Raw genomic sequence first — 22,103 nt, 5'->3', positions numbered from 1 at the left:
AGCTTGTGTCTCCACGCAGGTGACTTTTTAAGTGCAGGGTTGTAATTCAAATTAGACTGTGTTATTTCCATGATCTTTTGAAGGCAAGACCCATTTCGTGCGATGATTCCTGAATAAAATAACCAACAGTATAATAACGATAATCGTCCAACCGATGGTTTTCTTCATATAATAAAGCCTTCTCAAGTCGCGAAGAGTTTTTGCAATTTCCTGTCATTTGTAAGATATTAGTTTTAAGAGCTTTCCTTATTTTAAGTTTTATCTTATAAAATATTAGGGAAAAAACATATTTATATGTATATTACGGCAGTGTTTTTGAAGGAGAAAAAAGTAAACTCAAAATATATCACACACAGAATGGAACACAATTTCAAAACTACAGGCATAATACTTGCAAGGCTTGCAATGCAAGCACACACGACTAGTATTTTATAAGATAGAACTAAAAATAAAAGAAGCTCTTAAAAATAATTATGAAATTTTTTTTCATCTCCGCCCACTCTCGAGTTATCGCCTCGTGAAATTTGTAAAATTTAAATTTTTGATGCCTTATATTTTCGAAACCGTTAGCTTTTTCAAATTTCTATGAACGCAAAAAGCTAACGGTATATTCTAATTAAATAAAGCTTAAAACTATTAGTTTAGAATTATGTGAGTAAACATATAGAAATAAATTTTAAACATATAATTATAGAATTATGTGAGTAAGCATATAGAAATAAATTTTTAAAATAAAGGAAAGGTTTAGACATGAACAAAATATTAATTTTATAGAAATATATGCGTGTACGTATGTACTCGTGTGTATTGGAATTGAAAATTTTAGGATTTTTTGTTCGAATGATAAGAAATAAAATTTTAAGTACATATGTACATACAAAATAAAGAGATCGAATTATATAAGATTAAAAAATAGTTTTATTTTCTAATTTAACCGACAAGGGCTTGACACTGATTTGCAATAATATTTCCAAATTATTTATAATAAGTTTTATCTTAGCGTGGTTATTTTCTATTGTAAAATATTTGATTTTACAAAATAAGTACATTTAGAATTTGGAAATGTGGGAAATTTACTTAAAAAAATTATAAAGCAGATACGCGTGCAATGCTTTATGAGAATTAACTTGAGCTTGTGTCTCCACGCAGGTGACTTTTTAAGTGCAGGGTTGTAATTCAAATTAGACTGTGTTATTTCCATGATCTTTTGAAGGCAAGACCCATTTCGTGCGATGATTCCTGAATAAAATAACCAACAGTATAATAACGATAATCGTCCAACCGATGGTTTTCTTCATATAATAAAGCCTTCTCAAGTCGCGAAGAGTTTTTGCAATTTCCTGTCACTTGTAAGATGTTGATGGTGTAGGTATCTTAAGTTGAGTTTGATTCCCTTCTTAGTAATGTTCGGTCACAAAATTAGTCGCAAGATTTGTGACATCTTAGCTTCTTTGTTACTGAACAGTTTATCCTTTATTTGTAGCTATTCGTTCCAATACCCTAGTAGAAAACTTACTTCTAAAAGGTTTATTCAATTGTTGCATATGATGCTTCCGTTGAAGTTGCTCAAAAATATTATATTTTCGCTAAGTTGTAAGATGATTTTGTTGGTTCGTATTCGAATTTTGCATCAAGTCTCTTCTTTAGGTGGTAAATACAGTGATCCTTTTTCACGTCGTTTAAATGTTTGTGTTGGCATATAACAATAACAGTGTTCTTGAAGCTATTGCATTCGTAGCATTTCGTCTTCATTGGTTTACAGTTCTTCGTGCTCTAACTAAACTTATATGCTGTTGTTGATTGTTGACCTTATAGTGAAACAATTTCTTTCACTTCATCTTTTATTAGGTTTATTCGTTTTTAAGTTACTTGTGTGCCATCTAATTTTTCGCCATATTCTCCTTTTTTGTTGTATTCCTTCAGGATTTGATGAATTTTAGTTCTTCGTTTACTTTGTATTATTTGCTTGGCTTGCCATTATTTTATATCAATCTTCTTCATCTTGGTTTTCCCGCAATTGAGCGTCCTCAAGCTGCTTTTGTAGATTGTAATTGTAAAGAAGGGGTAACAGTGCACCGCGATCAGAGAATATAGATCTTTTGTGTACCCTAACTAGGTGCGGGCCAAAGCCCTACATCACCTCCTCGGGATCTTCCCTCCTGATGAATTCGAGCAACTTTGAAAGGCCGGTAGACCACAATTCAGCGGTGTGAAAACGTAGTTCTCGACAACGCGTCCGTCGCCTCGTTTGTTTGTACGCCCACATGTCCAGGCACCCAGTACAGTGTGACTCGATTGCACTTACCCAATTCGTTTTAATTCCCAAGACAGTTCCATACTACCTCAGAGGATATTGAGAAAGAGCTCAGCGGTATGATAGCAGCCTGACTATCTGACATGATCAATATTTCTTATCTACGGTATCGTCTCTTAAGGTTGATCTGCACACATATGTCCATGACATGCACCTCCGGCTGAAAGACGGATAAGATGGAATATGTCTCCATGGGTTCGAAGAATTAGATTCTTGGCCCAGAAACGCCCGCACACACACTCTCACGTTCTCTCACAGATCTTTGATCTTTCCATATGCCACACAATGGCATATGACCCGACCGGGCAGCCCGCAAAATCTTCCTTCCAGTTCCTTCTGTCGCTCAGCAATGAGTTGAAGTTTTTCTCGAAGCTATATCTTCTAACCATATCATTCCTGAGAAATACGAGGAGCAAAGCCTGGCCCTGACTCGGCAACGAGATGCAGTGGGGTTGGTCCCAAAATCACCTCCATTGCCGCGGTTGGATATGTCATAGCCCCAGTAATGCAGACCCATGCAAGTCTCTGCAAATGTTCCAGATTCAAATACCACGCCAAGGTATTTCACTCTTCGGTATCTCCGCACACCTGTATAGTGTGCAGACGCTCAAGGATTCTTCTCCTAGTGAAGAGCACCTAGTTCTCCTAATGAAGGGGGCCGTCTTGCTAGGGTTGAGTTGAAGTAGGCATTTATTGCTGAAAATCTGCGTATTACATAGATAGGTATCGAATTTAAATATACAAGCTAAAAATATCGTTGTGAGTAGCATAGAGTGTAATAATTTGAGGGAACACTTTGACCACGGGACCATGTTGGCCCAATAGAAAAAAAATCTATAAAGTCTATAATCAAAGGTTAGTACACCCGTAGTACACTATTTTAGCCATTTCAAATTTTAACGGAATTACAAATGACGATTAATTACGACTCTCAAATTCATATCAAAAAATACATATCAAAAAATCAAAAATGATGTCAGCAAGCACGGAAATTTTAAACATGTTGAAGTCAAGAAAACAGATGTTGTTAGAAACCGTACCAGCAGACCGATAAAATACTGTTGTAATTGTGGCTCGTCTTTACATGAATTTGATACCTGTCCAGAAAAGGAACGCGGCCCTAAATGCTTTGAATGCAACCAGTTCGGGCACAAAAAATCAAATTGTCCTAATAGAAAGCAAATAAGTATAAGTACCCAAATTGCAACAGTAAACAATACCTGTATTTACGTAAAAGCAAATGGTGTTTTGTTTGAAAGTTTGATTGATACTGGCAGTGATATTTGTTTAATAAAAAATTCTTGTTTAAAGTTAATTATTCCTTTATCTAGTTTTAGAAACACCTCCCTTTCTATATCCGGTTTAGGAGCTACTGTTGTTTCTAAAGGATATTGCAAGCTTGATTTGGAAATAAATCAAGATATTTACGTTGACGTAGTTGTTCACATAGTCGATGATAACTGCATGAAGATGCCTATCATATTAGGAATGAATTTATTGCGTCAAGCTATAGTAAATATTGATGGAGGTGCCATATCAGTTAAAAAGAAAAATGCACTTAGAACGGAATCTAAAAAAGAAGAAAATTTAAAATGCTTTCTAGCAGATATAAAAATTAATACTGAACCTGATTACGCTGACCTTCCCGGATTAAGCAATCTGAAAAAAGAAATTGTTACTAAAATAATTACTATGATCGAAAATTACTCACCTAGAATGTTGAAAGAATCACCAATCCAAATGAATATTATTCCGCTTGATAATAAACCTGTACATCAATCTCCAAGACAAAGTAGAACAAAAAATTATTGATGAACAAATTAATGAATAGATGAAGACTGGTATCATTGTTGAAAGTTCTTCTGATCATGCTAGTCCTGTGGTTCTAGTAAAGAAAAAATACGGTACACATCGACTCTGTGTGGATTTTAGGGCAGTAAATAAAAGAATTCGCATGCATCATTATGCTCTGCCAGTAATAGACGATCAGATAGACAAGCTTCAAGGTGCTAAGATTTTCACGACGCTAGATTTGGAGAACGGTTTCTTCCACGTGACATTAGAAAACAATAGTAGAAAGTACACTGCATTTGTCACACAACGGGGACAATATAAATTTTTACGAGTCCCATTTGGATTATGCAATTCCCCTAGCGCGTTTCAAAGATTTGTCAATTTTGTTTTTAAAGATTTAATTATCAAAAATATTGTAATAACTTATATTGACGATCTTATCATTCCAGCAAACTCAGTAAATGAATCTATTGACCGTTTGAGAATGGTATTAGATGTTGCATCCCAGAATGGTTTAAAAGTAAAATGAAAAAAATGTCAATTTCTTCAATCCCAAGTTGAATATCTTGGTCACATTATAAAACACGGGACTGTATCACCATCAACTTCAAAAACCAGAGCTGTGCGAAACTTTCCTGAGTCAACAACGACAAAACAACTGCAAAGCTTTCTGGGATTGACAAGTTATTTAAGAAAATTCATTCCACAATACTCAAAAATCGCAAAACCTTTAAGCGATATGTTGAAAAAAGATGTTAAATTTAAGTTTGAAACAAATGAAAAAGAAGCATTCGAAAATTTAAAAAACTTACTAACTGTTTCAACAATTTTTAAAAATTTTTAGTTATGATGATTACACCGAACTTCACACCGATGCGAGTAAGCACGGAATAGCAGCTGTTCTATTGCAACGTGACCCTGATGATGGCGAATTGCATCCTGTTCATTATGCAAGTAGAAAGACAACAGAAGCGCAACAGAAATGGTGCAGCTATGAACTTGAAGTTTTGGCTGTAATAGAAGCTGTAAAGAAATTTAGAACGTATTTACTTGGCAAACACTTTAAGCTCGTTACAGACTGCAAAGCATTTATGATGACTTTAAAGAAAAAAGATCTTGCTACCAGAATTGAACGTTGGTCCCTATTACTAGAAGAGTTTTAGTTCGATGTGGAACACCGAGAAGGCTCAAAAATTAGATATGTAGACGCACTCAGCAGAAACCCAGTATCTTTTTGTGTTCAAGTTAACAAGACCATAGTAAACAGGAAGCCCAAAAGAAAGATGAAAAATTAAATACCATTGTTGAAGTTTTGAAAAATGGTCCATACAAAGATTTTAGCATACACCACGATATTCTGTGCAAAACTGTAAATGGAAAATTATTATATGTTGTACCGGACGGCATGAAAAACTTACTAGTTGCTACTGTTCACGAAAATGGTCATTTTCACCATGCTAAAATGAAAAAGAAAATTGAAGAAGAATTTTACTTACCTGATTTAAAGACAAGAATCGATTCCTGTTTAGCCAACTGTATTCATTGCATCCTAGCTGAAAGAAAAAATGGAAAACCAGAATGTTTACTTAACCCTATTCCGATGGGCGATAAACCATTGGAAACTTTTCATATCGATCTCTTTGGTTCGATGAGCGCCACTAAGAAGGGATACAGATTCTAGCCGTTGTTGGTGGTTTTTCAAAATTCTGCTGGTTATTTCCTACAAAAAGTATGAATGCAGATGAAACAATCAAGAAATGTGAAATCATTTCAAACATTTTCGGTTACCCGTCACGAATTATTACGGATCGTGGGGGAGCATTTATTTCTAACCAATTCCGTGAGTACTGTAAAGCGCATGGTACTAATCTTCACTTTATTTCAACAGGGGTACCAAGAGGTAATGGTCAGGTAGAGCGACAGCATACAACAACAATCGCAGTGTTAACCAAGTTATCATTAAAAAAACCAGAAAAATGGTATAGCCGCGTAACCGATGTTCAAAGAATCTTGAATAACTCATTTCATCGGGCCATACAGACGACGCCATTTGAATTAATGTTTGGAACCAAAATGAAAACGCAACAAGATATGAATATTATCTAGTTAGTTAAAGAAGCTTGGGTTGAACAATTTCAAAACGACAGAATTGAACTAAGAGAACAGGCAAAGAAGGATATAGCAAAAATACAAGCTGAAAATAAAAGGATTTTGATCTAAATAGAAAGGTAGCTACAAAATATAAGGTTGGCGAATTGGTGGCAATCGAGCAATCACAATTTGGTGTTGGTTTAAAAATACGACAAAAGTTTTTAGGCAAAATGTCCTTATCGCGTAATAGCATATAAAGGTTTTGATCGATACACCGTTGAAAAGGAAAGTGATCAAAAAGGGCCCCATAAAACTGAATGTAGCGCAGACAAAATTAAATTTTGGATACAAAATGAAAGTGATATAGATGAAGAATACGATTCAGAATAATTCGAGGAATTTTTACGGATCGTGGGGGAGCATTTATTTCTAACCAATTCCGTGAGTACTGTAAAGCGCATGGTCAGAGAATATAGATCTTTTGTGTACCCTAACTAGGTGCGGGCCAAAGCCCTACATCACCTCCTCGGGATCTTCCCTCCTGATGAATTCGAGCAACTTTGAAAGGCCGGTAGACCACAATTCAGCGGTGTGAACACGTAGTTCTCGACAACGCGTCCGTCGTCTCGTTTGTTTGTACGCCCACATGTCCAGGCACCCAGTACAGTGTGACTCGATTGCACTTACCCAATTCGTTTAAATTCCCAAGACAGTTCCATACTACCTCAGAGGATATTGAGAAAGAGCTCAGCGTTATGATAGCAGCCTGACTATCTGATATGATCAATATTTCTTATCTACGGTATCGTCTCTTAAGGTTGAACTGCACACATATGTCCATGACATGCACCTCCGGCTGAAAGACGCTGGAATATGTCTCCATGGGTTCGAAGAATTAGATTCTTGGCCCAGAAACGCCCGCACACACCCTCTCACGTTCTCTCACAGATCTTTGATCTTTCCGTATGCCACACAATGGTATATGACCCGACCGGGTAGCCCGCAAAATCTTCCTTCCAGTTCCTTCTGTCGCTCAGCAATGAGTTGAAGTTTTTCTCGAAGCTATATCTTCTAACCATATCATTCCTGAGAAATGCGAGGAGCAAAGCCTTCCATCCCATTCTTCCCTAATATTAGAACGGCCGCCTTCGCCCCTGACTCGGCAACGAGATGCAGTGGGGTTGGTCCCAAAATCACCTCCATTGCCGCGGTTGGATATGTCATAGCCCCACGCCAAGGTATTTCACTCTTGGGTATCTCCGCACACCTGTATAGTGTGCAGACGCTCAAGGATTCTTCTCCTAGTGAAGAACACCTAGTTCTCCTAGTGAAGAGGGTCGTCTTGCTAGGGTTGAGTTGAAGTAGGCATTTATTGCTGAAAATCCGCGTATTACATAGATAGGTATCGAATTTAAATATACAGGCTAAAAATATCGTTGTGAGTAGCATAGAGTGTAATAATTTGGAAGGAGAAAGCTAGGAAGAAACAATGATTTTTTCCTATAACAAATAAGGAAAGTGCTCCATTGGGAGAGAACACTTTGACCATGGGACCATGTTGGCCCAATAGAAAAAAAACCTATAAAGTCTATAATCAAAGGCTAGTACGCCCGTAGTACAATATTTTAGCCATTTCAAATTTTAATGGAATTACAAATGACGATTAATTGCGACTCTCAAATTCCATACTTATTGCATGACGAAGCTGTTAAAGAAGTAGGCTGGAACACGTGGTTGGAAAATGCAGTCGAAGAAAATGTATTGAAAATCCAAAAGAAAATCGCAAAACTTTCAACTCTTAACGGAATACTTTATAAACTTGATAAACGTTAAAATTCAAATCAAAAGTTTTGGGTTCTTATCGGGTGGCAAAATCCATGAAAAAGTGGCATCGTCTATGAACCAAATTGTTATAACATACATATATCAAACTGCTTCCACTTTTTTTCCTGATTTTCAATAGATTAAACTTTTAATTGCGTATATAATTATCTATCTTAATAGAATAAACTCTTAATTTCATATTATTTTTTTTCAATATTTTAAAATTAAAAAATTCAATTTGTTTTAAATTAATTTTTTTATATATTACAATTCTTATTCTTTGTTTAACTTCATTGCTTGAGCAGAAATATTGAAGAAAAGATTTTAAAAGTTCTAAAAAAAATATTTTGAAAACAAGTAATACGTTGTTTTGTTTTGTTGTGTTTGTGGACTTTTACAAAAACAAAATGGCTGTTTAAATAAACAACTTCTTCGCTTTCCTTCTAGACGACAAGCTGTACGAGTCTGAAATTTTAACATGTTTTACATACTAATAAACAGTTCGCCTTACTTGATGAAATTTTTTTTCTAACTTGACCTCTCAAGATGTCGCTTCTCGATATTTGTAAAATATGAATTTTTAACACCTCATATATTCGAAAATACAAGCTATCCCAAATTTTCAATTCAACCATTATATTTAAAATATCAGGAGAACGAGATTTAACATTAGTGTAAACGATCATTCAATTAAAGATGTCGAAAAAACTATGTCAGCTTTCATACGTCGAAAGATGAACATCACATCCGTAACATAACGTCTGCTACTTAATTTTGCCTCAAATTTTGAGAATCATTAAACTCTTTGACCAGCGTTTAATAAAACCCAATATTGAATCCGCTTTGTCAATCCCATAGTTATAGTGATTAGCAAATGTTAGTAGTAATCACTCACAAAACGCGTCTTTTTTAAAATTTTCACATCATCACCATAAATTTACACCTCACGGGAATTGGAAACAGATGCAACATCGTTAACAGCGATGATGAAACGGAGTGTCCTCAAATGACCTCGGGGAACCTCAGGTCATTTGCCTAAAAGCGCGACGACACTGGCGATCCAAAAAAAATTCTGTATATACTAAAGAAAGGTAGGAATCAATTCAATTTTCAAAATTATCAGGAAATCCCAATAATTTCAACTTCAAAATAATAACGTCATCGGGTAAAACATCGAAGACCTTGTTAAAGTCGATGTAGACCACATCAATCTCCGTATTATTTAGAATAAGGTTGGGTTAAGCCAATGTAGAACTTTTCCCTTCAGCGAATGAAAACACTGCTTTTTAAAAAGAAGTTGTAGCTAAAAAGAAGTTGTTTAAACTAATTTTCAAAAATTTTTTGGAAAAGTGCTAAAAAGTATCTTTTAATAAGGTTCAGTTTTTTAGTGCGGAAAAAGTTATCTATTCAAAATTTTGAAGCGTGAAATAAAATGAGGAAAGTGAAATTGGCTATTTGGCATGTCTCGAAAACGAAATACTAATGAAATGGGATTTTGAAAGTTTTCTACTAATGATATCGTTTACAATTCCTTTCTTTAATGGACTACTGTTTGTTTTTAAATTTGAATTTGAGTAAAATGAAAGCAATTTTTTTTTCCTTTTTCACTCCTAGGAGGCGCATAAGGCTAGTGCATGATATCATAGATTGTCATGCCTCAGTTTCATTGCGTCATAGAGTTTTATCTAGGTAGGTGACTAGCCTGCCGTAGTTTTTTTTATATTAAATATTTAAGATTATTAATATTATTTACTGTTTATTTTTATTAGTTTTAATATCGAGTATAAATACATATATGAAAATAACTTGTATACTAATTTGTTATTTTTTTATAAGTATTATATATTGAATATAGCTTAATATTGAATATAATTTTTAATAGTGACCTGACCGGGGTTTGAACCCGAGACCCTTTGGTTAAAGGATCGGCGCCATAACCACTTCAATAATATATACAATATGTATATATTATTTGTTTAAAATAATATGTATATATTATTTTAAACAAATAATATGAATTAAAATTGGTTCAACCTGGATTTCAATTTCTATTCAAAATTCTCTAACAGCTTTCTTGTTAATTCAGAAATTACCTTCAAAACAAATTAATATCTCAATAAAAATTAAAAGGTTATTAAGTTTTTTAAAAAATCAACCGATATTTAAATATTGACAATTTTCTGGAAAATTTAATGTAATCTTTTTCACACGTCAATTTTGTTCGAAATAGCCATTTGTTCGAACGGGTATAACAAAGTTGACATATATTCTCGTTGTAATTTAATTTCCAAATTTGATTGCAAAATCTCAAATTTAATTGAAGAGATTGGTTTTAAAAAGTCGAAATTTTAAATCATATTCAGGTACGTAAATGATAATACGTGTTTGAATTAATAATTAATTTATCATTAAACTTCGAACAAGGCCGTAAAGCGTAAAATATCAATTTTTGTTATGATTTTTTTTCACCAATGATTGGAAATTAGTTCAATAATCGTGTTTAATTCTAAGACACTAACTTATTTCATATATGTCTAGATATACATACATATACATGTATTTAAATATCATATTATTCACAGAATATTTTGAAAATATTTTTATAAAATTAAAATTCATTTATTTTATCCCTATAAGTTACTGTAGAGCAATAATAAAGGTAATAAGATCGGTGAAAAATCTTTTAAGTGTCGGCCAATTGCAACTTAATTACAAGGCGGTAAAACTCTCTGATGAAAGAAAACTATTTTCTTTAATATTAGGATCAAATTTTAACATATTTTTCACTCAGCGTTTGGTGTTCCCCGCCTTAATTTCTTGATAGTTTTCTTTATTTAACGTACAGCAAAAATTATTTATTGGTGAATTATCTTTGTATAGATAGTTCGTGATCTTGAAAAATGTTCACAAATCGCTTTATAATACTCTAACTGAATATTCTTTAAATACACGACATGCTGCTGTAGGTTTTTTCATTTCAAATTACAGTGCAATGCCATTTAAGTTTGTATAAATTGTAATATGGATTAAATTACAATGAATGTATATTAATATAAAATGAAAAATCTTAGGTTTTCTAAAGTATAAAGGGAATTTGGGAAGTGGATTTTTAATTATAATATATTACATAACGATGAGATTACAGAGCACCAGTTGTGTGAGTAAAAGCTCAACTTCGGTTGAGAGTGAAATTATTTAAGAAAGGGGACCTCGACTAAAATTTACACGAATCAGCATAGATGCAACATTGAATCTGTCTAAAGAACCGTTAATGTAAATGGCGGAATCATCAAAAGCCCTGTGAATTAGTTAAATTAATAAGATACCTGAATCCAAACTTCGTGATTAAATCATGTCCTTTTAAATGAAGTTCTCCAAAAAAGTGGAATTATTTAAAGTTTTTTAAAGGCAGCACATCGGGTAAGAGTAAAATGTTTTTCTTACAGTTTTGTTTTTAAAAATATTTAAAAACATTGCTTAATCAATAAATTTTCATGGTAGTGCCGATTGAATTCAAAAATTGTTATCGTCCTTTAGTATCAAATGACAGCTTTCCAATAGGAAAGGACTGGAAAAAAAATTAAATAAAACTGTATGTACCTGTTCGGATTCTGCCTTTCTATAGTTGTTGTGCTAAATTACTGGCAATTTATATATTTTGTCGGTACTGAAAAATATATATATACAGGAATTATTTAAACTGTATTAATATTCTAAAAATTTTCTGAAATTGATAAAATATTGTCTACACAAATCACATACATATACGTATTATGTATGTATGTACATATGTGTATGTAAATATTCCACTTTGAAAAATCGTTGACTATTTCTCAAAATTGAAATTTCGAAAATGTTTGATTTCCAAGTGAATATTTGACTAAATTTCCTTTTTTTTTTGAATAAATTAGGAATTATTTGTGAGTAGCCTAGTAAATTAAATTTAAACAGATTTCCATTTTGAAATGAATTAGAAAAATAAATTAGAGTTTTAAGGATTACAATTTTTAAATTTTCTTGTAATAACAAAGATCCTAAACTATCTGTTGATCGGTTGATTACATTTACCATTGCTTTCAATTAACCACTTTCATCTTGCCAGTGATATAAAAAAACTTGTGGTGAATTATATATTATCACTTTGAATCTTCAGTCCGTTGTGAAACATAAAAAAACATTCTAATTGATGTGATTCACGTATTCATTCAATTCATTTTTGTTTCGCTTACTTTGATGATATCAAAAGAAGGAATAAAAATTGTATTGTGGCGGTGAATAAAGTTAATTATTAGCCAGAAAAGTAATCAGTAATTTTCTCACCTCTTATGCTAGTTTGAAGGCGTTGACTTTTTCGTTAAATTTGTTCCTCCCGAAGAATTCCGTTGAATATAAACACGCAAAATTTGAAAGACTGATGGGTTGATTGGATTTTCAACGTTTTCGTTTAATATTTTTTCTCGATATGATTGGGAAATTTGATAGCTGAGTGAAATAATACATTTTGCTTTAATAAAAAGAAAAAAAGAATTGGCTAAGTTCTTAGAAAGAGTAAATTTGAATCTCTTCTTGATTTTTATCTCTTCATTTTAAATATGTTTTATCTTTAATTATATTATCTCTTCAAAGATATTTATTGTTAGAATAAAAAAATTAAATCTTTTTTAATAACGGATTTGAAAATATTACAATGTTTTGAAAAAATTAATAAAATGTTTCAAATTTGCAAGAAATCAGAAATTCATTTTTGCTAATATAACTTGAGAACTAATTTATTTTTTAATAACTTGAGAACTAATTTATTAACGGTTACTGTTATACCAGTGTTTAGCACTATCTGAGAGGGAGTATAAGTCACGTTAAATATTTGTATCTGAAATACCTAATTCGATTCAATCTGCTTATTTATCATAACCCAAAATAATTCTGCCATATTATAACTCGAGAATATTCCGCCATACACATATGTACATATATAAGTTTTGTTTAGCTACATTCAAAAACTGTTAGAACGTAATATATAGTTGATTTCTAAAATAACCGTGCTTGTTTATAAGAACAGCGTTTAAATTGTTCACTTCGTTGTAATTTATTTTCATGTTTTTTGTTTATGGTGTCGTTTAAATATATCAAATTTATAAATTGTGTATATGTATATACACAAACCATCTAAATGTTTGTATGTAATAACATATGGAAATAAACATATGATCATTGTGGATTGAGTATACATGACATATATTTAGTTTTCAAATGCAAAGCGCATCAAAATAAAATTGTATTTTAAGTTTCCTAAAACTCACGTAAAATTATGAATTAACCGATTTATATGCATTTTAATTATAAAACAGTTAAAACATGTATGTATGTTAGAATTAATATTATCTACAGAAATAGTTAAACCTAGTAATAAAATAAAATTTACACTTTTAATGAAATTACTGATGTTTATAGATGCATAATTCAATGTGCATATTTTGTATTTTTATGTTTTTACTCAAGAGAAGTTCTAAGAGAAACTTATTAGAAAACCATTTGTGATGTTATTAAAAAATTTTGGGCAAATACATACATATGTATGCATATTTACCGACCGTATTGTGTATACAATAGGTGGTTATGTGATGGCAGCAAATTTTGCATATCGAGTTTTCGGTGGGAATGCACTTCTCCATAGTAGGGAAGTGTAAGTAAACTATTTTTAGCAACCTGTCTGTCGGTCTGTGTGTGCACGCGTGTATCTCAAGTTCGGCTGAACCGATTTTGATGAAATTTTATATTTAAGTTTATTTCGACCATGGCACGAATTAATCAGCTTTTGGGATATATCAGGGATATATCGGAAACTGCACTTTTTAGCGGACCTGTTTCACATTTGGCCCGTAGTAAACTAGACGTTTACTACGGGCCAAATATACATTTTTGCGTATATAAAGAGAAATAATCAACCGATTTCATTGATATTTAATATTTAAATTCTTCGTACAAAGACAATTAACATATAAATTTTTGGGAAAGATTAGGGCTTGAAAACTGATGTGCGGGCCGATTTTACATTTTTCATCATATCTACGGAGCGAATTGATGGAATTTCTTGAAATTTGATATTTGAGTTCTGGTTGTTACCGAAACTAACTGGCGAGTATTTCATTCGTCAAATTTACATTTTTCTAGGTATGTTATCTGTAAGCTTACTAATGTCCTAAAAATTGGAAAGAAGTATTTAACAGGCATTTTTATAATATTCTGTAACATTTTCACTTAACTAGACAATACACATTGCATTCGGTTATGTGCTGCCACATCAGATTTTTTTTTCTTATTTTCTGTTGAATGCATTTTGTAATATTAGTAATACATTATATTAATTTCGATTTTGTAGTTAAATAAATTTGACCTTAGTGGTAACCCTAACATTATGGTGTCGAAAATTGAGGATAAAGTTATTATAAATTCAGCTTAGCAGTAAGTTTATTTAATTTAAATCAAATAGTTAGATAAAATAAATCTTTTTACTTTCTTCGTGCTTTTAAACGCAGGTTTCATGTGTAACGGTTTTCATTAGGGAGGTACATTTTCGATTTTTTTTACCATGATATTAATTGTCTTCAAACATATGTATTTGTCTGTAATTATTGTATGTACTTAGTTTTATGTCCACTTTTGTAAATTGAAATGGCCAATTTAAGAGCAAGTGGCGACATTCTTATAAATCACACATAGTGTTACGTTTTATTCACAATTGAAACGTTATAAACCAAAAGTGGTATTGTCCTGGATTATCACTCTTTAAGATATTATACTTTTTTTGTTGCTTAAATCTGGAGATATAATTTTTTTTACAATCACTGGAGATACAATTCTTTACAGTTTTGGAAAAAAGAACATAATATACAACCATTACTAATTCTACTAAAAATGTTAGAGCAAGCGTTTAATTAATATAATAGATTAAGGGAGCATTGTGAAATGTTATAAAGTTTTGTTTGTAAGGGTATATAGCGAAAATTTAATGTGAAGGCAATAAAAACAATTACTAAAAATAATATTAATAAATCAGTTGATTTGCTTTTTATTTTATTATAACAATGAATGAATAAAATAAACTTTTGTTTTTTACAAAGAACTATGTATGTATATCATTCAAATTTGTATCAAAACAGGTATTTGGCTTGAGAATTATTTTTGAAAAGGGCATCCTCAATAGATTCACTTCAAAAGAAGCCCAGTCTATTTTAAAATTTTAATTATAAAGTACATCTTTTCTCTTTTAGACAGTACTAGACAAAATTAATTAAAAAAACTTCAATACCTTACCTTGCGAGTTTTCCAAAATACCTTTTTATTGATCGTGACTGCGAAAAGTAGATCGTTTTTGTGTAAAGAACTTTGAAAGATCAATCAATGTTAGTTAATATTTTAATTCTTTATAAATTTTAAAGACTTTTTAATTTTGAAACGAAAGGAAATAGATTGAAAAAATTTAATATATCATTACACTTTGCTGTCAGCTGTTTTTAAAAATGGAGCTGTTTTCTTCACATGCTACAGGAAGACTGTGATTCTTATTGAAATTTTTTGCATTTTTCGCTTATGTTTCTTTCTCTGATTATTTCATTATTATAGAACTTAAACCGGCAAAAAATTATAACACCATATTGAGTCATAACTTGAATGCTTTTCAATTGAATTATACAAAATATACATATACCATCACTGAGGTAGAATGGAAACGGTTGAACGACTGATACACACTTCTACGAACATGGTCATACATAGTACATATAAGTAAAATTGCAACTCTAAACAATGAATCAAAAAGAAATCTTCATTCAGCCCAACATAATCAATATATCTCAATCTCCAACCAACAGTTCAAAGCTAGTTAAAACAGAGAAAAAATAAAGGAATAGTAAGGAAAGTACAAAAATTATAGGATTCGGGTGTAGCAATATATGTAGTTCCGAAAGCGGAAGAAGGATTTTTATAAGGGAACTCAGAGAATAAACTCTCAAAATCTAATGAACTTGAAGAAAAGGTTTACGAAGATCTCGCAGAAGGAGTTCGAAAAAGTCAAAAAGGCAATACAAACAGAGAAGAAAACAAAGGGAAGGCGTTAAAACCATAAATTCCGACGAAGCATTTTATGTAGTTCCTAAAACGGAAGAAAAATTTATAAGCCACACATAAACAATTACTTTACAGCTCATTTTTTGTTTACACCCCTTTAGTCAGAGTTTCCACAGAAGCTAAATATTTGAGTTAATATCACTTTGTGCAATAATAAAAGACGGCGTGGGACATATATGAAAAAAAAAATCGAAAATTAATAAACAAGATTGACTCACAAATTACGAAGATGTGTTACAGAAATCAAAGTTGAACATAAACAGATTAAATTTCGCTGGATTTATTCACAACTCACTTTCCAAATATAACAAATTTAAGATTTAATAAAGGAGCTCTCAGAGCATTCTTCAATAAAGAAGCGATCAATCAATTAGAATGGCTGCGCTTGGAATTAGTTATATTAATACTTAAAAGTCACTACAAGTAAATCAAAAATAAAAATTCCATATAGTTCCATATTGAGAAATCCAGCCAGCTAAAGTAAAACATTTGCTAGACAAATAAGAATCCAAATAGTTAATTTCTGAAATACAAACACTCCCATATTACAACGTTATTGACACAATCGAGTACACTACACCCAATGTCGCAGTTAAAAACAAAACTCTGCTTTACATCCTACTACTAACAAAGTCCAGCGATTTGGAATACAACTACAGCGAATTCAGAGTCACAACAAAAAATAACAAATAGTTACATCTGATTTACAAAAGTTTATTGGCAATCTCAACAATATATTTGACATCAGTAATGAATGAAACAAGTAATGCTGCGAAAAACAATAATGGTAATTTTGTAATCAAATTTTACAATGAAACTATACAATTAAAAACTAGACCTGTATCAGCAAAGGAACTCAGAGATTTTTAATCATCCTGCCACTAACAATGAGCAACAATCATTCAGTAGAAAAAACAAAATTCAATTTTAATTATCTACACAATTTGCACTTAAATAGCGTGAAACAACTAGACCAATTCACCACAACTTTAGAAACATTCAATACCACATTCACCATAATCTTTTTTATTGTACTATTAGCAGTCGTTATTGAGAAATTTCAAAAATTGGAAAAATTCAAAATTTCTTCAAAAAGTGTAAAAAAAATAAAAAATTAGAATCAAAACTTCAACCAGTAAAATTTATTTTCTGATCCACTGGGCGCATTTTAAAGGAGAAAAAAATTAAAAACGCTGAACTCATATTCTTCATAAAAATATTATATTATTTTCAATCAGCTAATTTTATAACTGTAATATTAGAATATGTTTACTGAATTTACCTATATAAAAACTTTATTTTTACCGACCGTATTGTATTAACAATAGGTAGGTTATGTGATGGCAACAAATTTTGCATATCGAGTTTTCGGTGGGAATGCACTTCTCCATAGTAGGGAAGTGTAAGTAAACTATTTTTAGCAACCTGTCGGTCTGTCGGTCTGTCGGTTTGTTATATGTAAGTTTATTTCCATCATGACACAGATTGATCAACTTTTGGGATATATCAGGCCTCGGGAACTACACTTTTTAGCGGGCCTGTTTTACATTTTTGAACATTTTGAAGAAAGTATTCAACCGATTTACTTGAAATTTCATATATAAGCTTTTCTCGACCGTCCGCAAAAATTCCTAACTTTTGGAAGAAATCAGGTATCAGCAACTGGACGTTTACTACAGGCCAAATATACATTTTTGCGTAAATAAAGAGAAATAATTGACAGATTTCATTGAAATTTAATATTTGAATTCCTCGTATAAAAACAATGAACATATAAATTTTCTGGAAAGATCAGGGCTTGAAAACTGATTTGTGGACCGATTTTACATTTTTCACCATATCTACGGAACGAATTGATGGAATTTCTTGAAATTTAATATTTGAGTTCTGGTTAACTGGCGAACATTTCTGGAAATTCGAGTAGTACAAAGCGAAACTCTACGAAGAGCTAAATTTACATTTTTCTTGGTATGTTAACTATTAGCTTACTAATGTTCTAAAAATTGGAAAGAAGTATTTAAAAGACATTTTTATAACATTTTGTAACCCTTTTACTTAACTAGACAATATACAATGCGGTCGGTTATGTGCTGACCACATCAGATTTTTTTAATTTCCACAGCAATCGCCTAGCAAGTATTTCTATTATTTAAGCAGATATTTTAGCAAATTTTTTAGCAAATATTTTAATTTTATTAATTTATAATATTTGTATTGTAATAACTAATTCACTTTAATGTATTCAAAATTAGTTATTAAGTTTAGATAAGTTTTGGACCGGATGCACACACTTATACAAAAAATTGGACATCAGTCTCAAAAAATATTTTAAATTCGATTTTAACTTTTAGAGATTTTGACTTTTAGTTAAATATTTACTACTTTAAATTTAGTTTGATTCCAAAATTCATTTTTTTCAATTTCATGCACTTTAACCCTTTTAAAATTTAATAGTTTTTCGTCTGGCATAATGTCGCATTAAGTATTTATTACTCCTGATAAAGAGACCTGTTCCAAAATTACAATGTTTAAACCAACCAATGTACTGCTCCAATGTCGGTTTGATAATGGGAATTCGGTGACTTAATGGGATAAACGAATTTTAGAACTATTTTTATAGTGAGCAAATATATTTTATTAAAACAAGTCTTTATTATCCCTTTCTTCTTTTTATGCTTTTTTTTTAAGTCCACTATCTAAAGTCGTTAGCAAGTGTTCTGTGATGGCGTTTGGGCTAAAACTTTTTGGTCCAAACACTTTAATTTTTTTTTGACACTTTAAATTTTAAATTTAAAAAAAAATGTAGTAAAGTAGAGCTAAAAATATTGATCAATTTACTTCACACAAATAATTTCCGACACCCCTTTCACCCCTGCCATTGAAGTACAGTGAAACGAATTTGTTCGAAAGTGATATGCCAATTATTTTCGGTAATAGTTCACGAAAAGTGTATAGGTTAATACGATAACTGCCATATATAAATAAAACTACAATTTATACATAAATCATTCTTAAAATCATTCTTCCGTAGGTATAATAATCACCACAAGTATTTACACTCTATATATTTTTATAATTTATTAAAATTATATTAAATTAATTTATAGAATCCAAATTTTGTTTACATGTAATTCAAACATTCTGCAAAAACAGAATAAAAAAAAGTAAATTAAAAAAAACGCAAAAACAAGAACGCAATTGTTATCATAATTTCAACCTAGTGAAACCGGTGTTTCATCTGTCCACAATACTGACCTACAAAACTCAATTGACTTATTTACATAATCTAAAACAAACTGCAATGGAAGTCTACAATTTTTATTTGATGTTTGTTGTTGCTTACGAATAGCATAACTTTAAATATTTCTTTTAGCTAATCTTCTTCAATTTGTGGTTTTGCTATTTTTGGGATTTCTGACTCTACCTATTTCGTTCCTACGCAGGATTTACTTTTACATAACGAATTAACTTTCATTCTTCTATATCACTAGTAACTCGTTTTCTTCCCCTTCCTGACTTGTTTGATAACGTTTTGAATTTTTTTGTTGTTCAATTTGATAAATAAAATAGTACGCTTATGACAATTATATGTTTTAGTCTATTCCAATGGTGAAATAGCAATATTATGTCGGGAACTATTGCGGCACGTATTTCTACCGATAATTCAGTTTTAGCAAGCATTTCCAAAGAGAAATTAGCTTTATTCTACGATAAACCTATAGTACAACTGGTGAAATCCAAACTAGTCTACTATTTTCGAGAAATCACGACCAAAACAAACAATAGTTATAGATTCTTGGAAGCACTCTTTGGTTCCTATTTCTAAGATGCAAATACTTTTATCATTTTTGTTTTTATGTTTTTTTAATTTACACTTGTTTTTTGTTGTTATGTTCTTGTAAAATTTTTAAAAAATATTTTAATTACTTCTAAACAAAATTTAATTTCAATAAATTAATTTTTTAAAAAGTTATAATAATTTAAGTTTTGCGTCTCATATAAAATATACATATGTACATATACGTTTTCTTAAAAGAGTCGATTAATAGCTCTAGATGTATGTATATGTTAGATTATAGATATAAGGGCTACATTGAAACTTTTACACCATCAGAGTTTATTTTCCTAAAACAGAATTAATGAAAAAATACATTATGCAAGATATGGTGTCAAAATTGTTTAAAAGATGCTGTTACATTTTATTTAAGTCTTTAAAAGAAGTATATATCAAACTTCAATTTTAAGAGTTTTACGTTTCGAATTGATTAAATTTAATTCAAAAGGCCTACTTAAATTCTAACAAAATTTAAGAAAATAGGCAAGAATTGAAAAGCTCCAAAATAAACTTGGATCAAACCAACGGTTTGTATTGTAGCACTTTTCCCTTCAACAAGTGGAAGTACTGCTTTTAAACGCAGTCTATTCACATACGAAACTATTTCTTGGAATGCATATATTTAGGATGAACGATTTATGCAGTCTATGAATTAAAGCAAAAATTAATTTAAAGAGGGGTTAACATAATGCTCGATTTTAAGGTTAATTGCGTGAGTTAAGATAATTATATTTTTATGTCATTGAATATACCGTTAGCTTTTTGCATTTATAAAAATTTGAAAAAACTTGCTATTTCGGCGTCAAATATAAGGCGTCAAAAATTCAAATTTTACAAATTTCAATAGGCGATAAATTGAGAGGGTTTGGAGATGGAAAAAAAATTTCTTTTAAGAAAATAAACTATTTATTAGAGGTCTAGAAGAAAGACGTCATCAAAAATTTGGAAAAAATGGATTCTAGATAACGGTAAATTTGAACGGCTATTTTGTTTTTTTAAAGTTCATCCATCTAATATATTTAGATATATATTCCAATATATTCCAATATATTTAGAAGCCATCTAATATATTTCTGTGTTTGAAAAATTAAAAAAATGCATATGGTTATATTAAAATAAAAAGTTGAAAATGGTATTTTTAGGGGTTTGGGGGGGGGTAAAATTTCTAAAGGGGGGCAGATAGGTAAAAATTTTCTGCCACAGAAATAAGTTTCTAGTAAATATCTATGTACAAATTAAATTTCAGCTTCCTATCTTCAAGGGTGTAGAAGTTTTGTAAAAATGTCCACGGACGAACGGACAGAATGAAACTAATAAGCACTTTTTACAAAAAATTTTGGAAAAAGCGCTAAAATGGAAGATAAACGAATGTTTATCAAAAGTTATTTGACATCTTAACAAAAAAAATATATTTACTAATATACATATTTTAGAATGGTTTTGTTACAATACTTTGGTGTACATGAGTTGCACAAGCATTTGTGATGTGTAGGGGCTCAATGCAAATTGTTTTTGAATTATTATATAGCAATTATTATAAATGTATTAATAGTATAGTGATACATTTATAATAAAAGATATACTACACCATCATGTATTACTACTATCATTCCAATGATTTTTACACAATTTTAACACTTTGGTCTTTATATTTTCCAAGTAATGACCAAAATTCCCATTAATTATTTTTAGAGTTATATGACAGCTATTCCAACAACTGTTTCGATTGAAGCCAAACTAAATACAGCTCTTGTTGTAACGACTATTTTTGATGGGCTTTGAGTTATCGCTATGAATGGCAGACAGGTGGACGGATAGTCTTAGCTACGACAGTCTACTACAAAAATATACTTAAATATATACCTCAGACGTTTATTTCTTAGCATTGCAAACGAAGTGGTAAATTTATATTACCTTTTGAGTATTTGTTCGTGCGCGTATAAAAAATTGTAAATGTTATATAAATACATATATTATTGTTTCATTGAAGTTTTGTTTTTAAAATTAACATGTGATGTACATATGTTTGATTAAAATATATGTAGTTCCATAACAGATTTACCAGTGATTTTTAATAAGTATTTTATTTTATATGTTTTGATTCATTTATGGTACAAT

The 22,103-nt window shown here is 30.9% G+C and overlaps 1 protein-coding gene across 1 annotated transcript; it reads left to right on the top strand.

Annotated features, from left to right (window-relative positions):
* The first annotated feature begins 2,829 nt into the window (after positions 1–2,829).
* LOC129616361 (uncharacterized protein K02A2.6-like) lies at positions 2,830–5,789 on the top strand. Its single transcript, XM_055531994.1, has 8 exons — positions 2,830–2,873; positions 3,295–3,842; positions 3,918–4,084; positions 4,146–4,320; positions 4,558–4,620; positions 4,666–4,873; positions 4,953–5,242; positions 5,362–5,789. The coding sequence occupies exons 1-8, from the start codon at positions 2,830–2,832 to the stop codon at positions 5,787–5,789; spliced, it is 1,923 nt and encodes a 640-aa protein (XP_055387969.1).
* Positions 5,790–22,103: the final 16,314 nt, after the last annotated feature.

The sequence above is a fragment of the Condylostylus longicornis genome, unplaced genomic scaffold (genome assembly GCF_029603195.1).
Source record: "Condylostylus longicornis isolate FDR11 unplaced genomic scaffold, ASM2960319v2 ptg000187l, whole genome shotgun sequence".
NCBI classification, from domain to species: domain Eukaryota; kingdom Metazoa; phylum Arthropoda; class Insecta; order Diptera; family Dolichopodidae; genus Condylostylus; species Condylostylus longicornis.
This window is presented reverse-complemented; position numbering and strand designations above follow the sequence as displayed.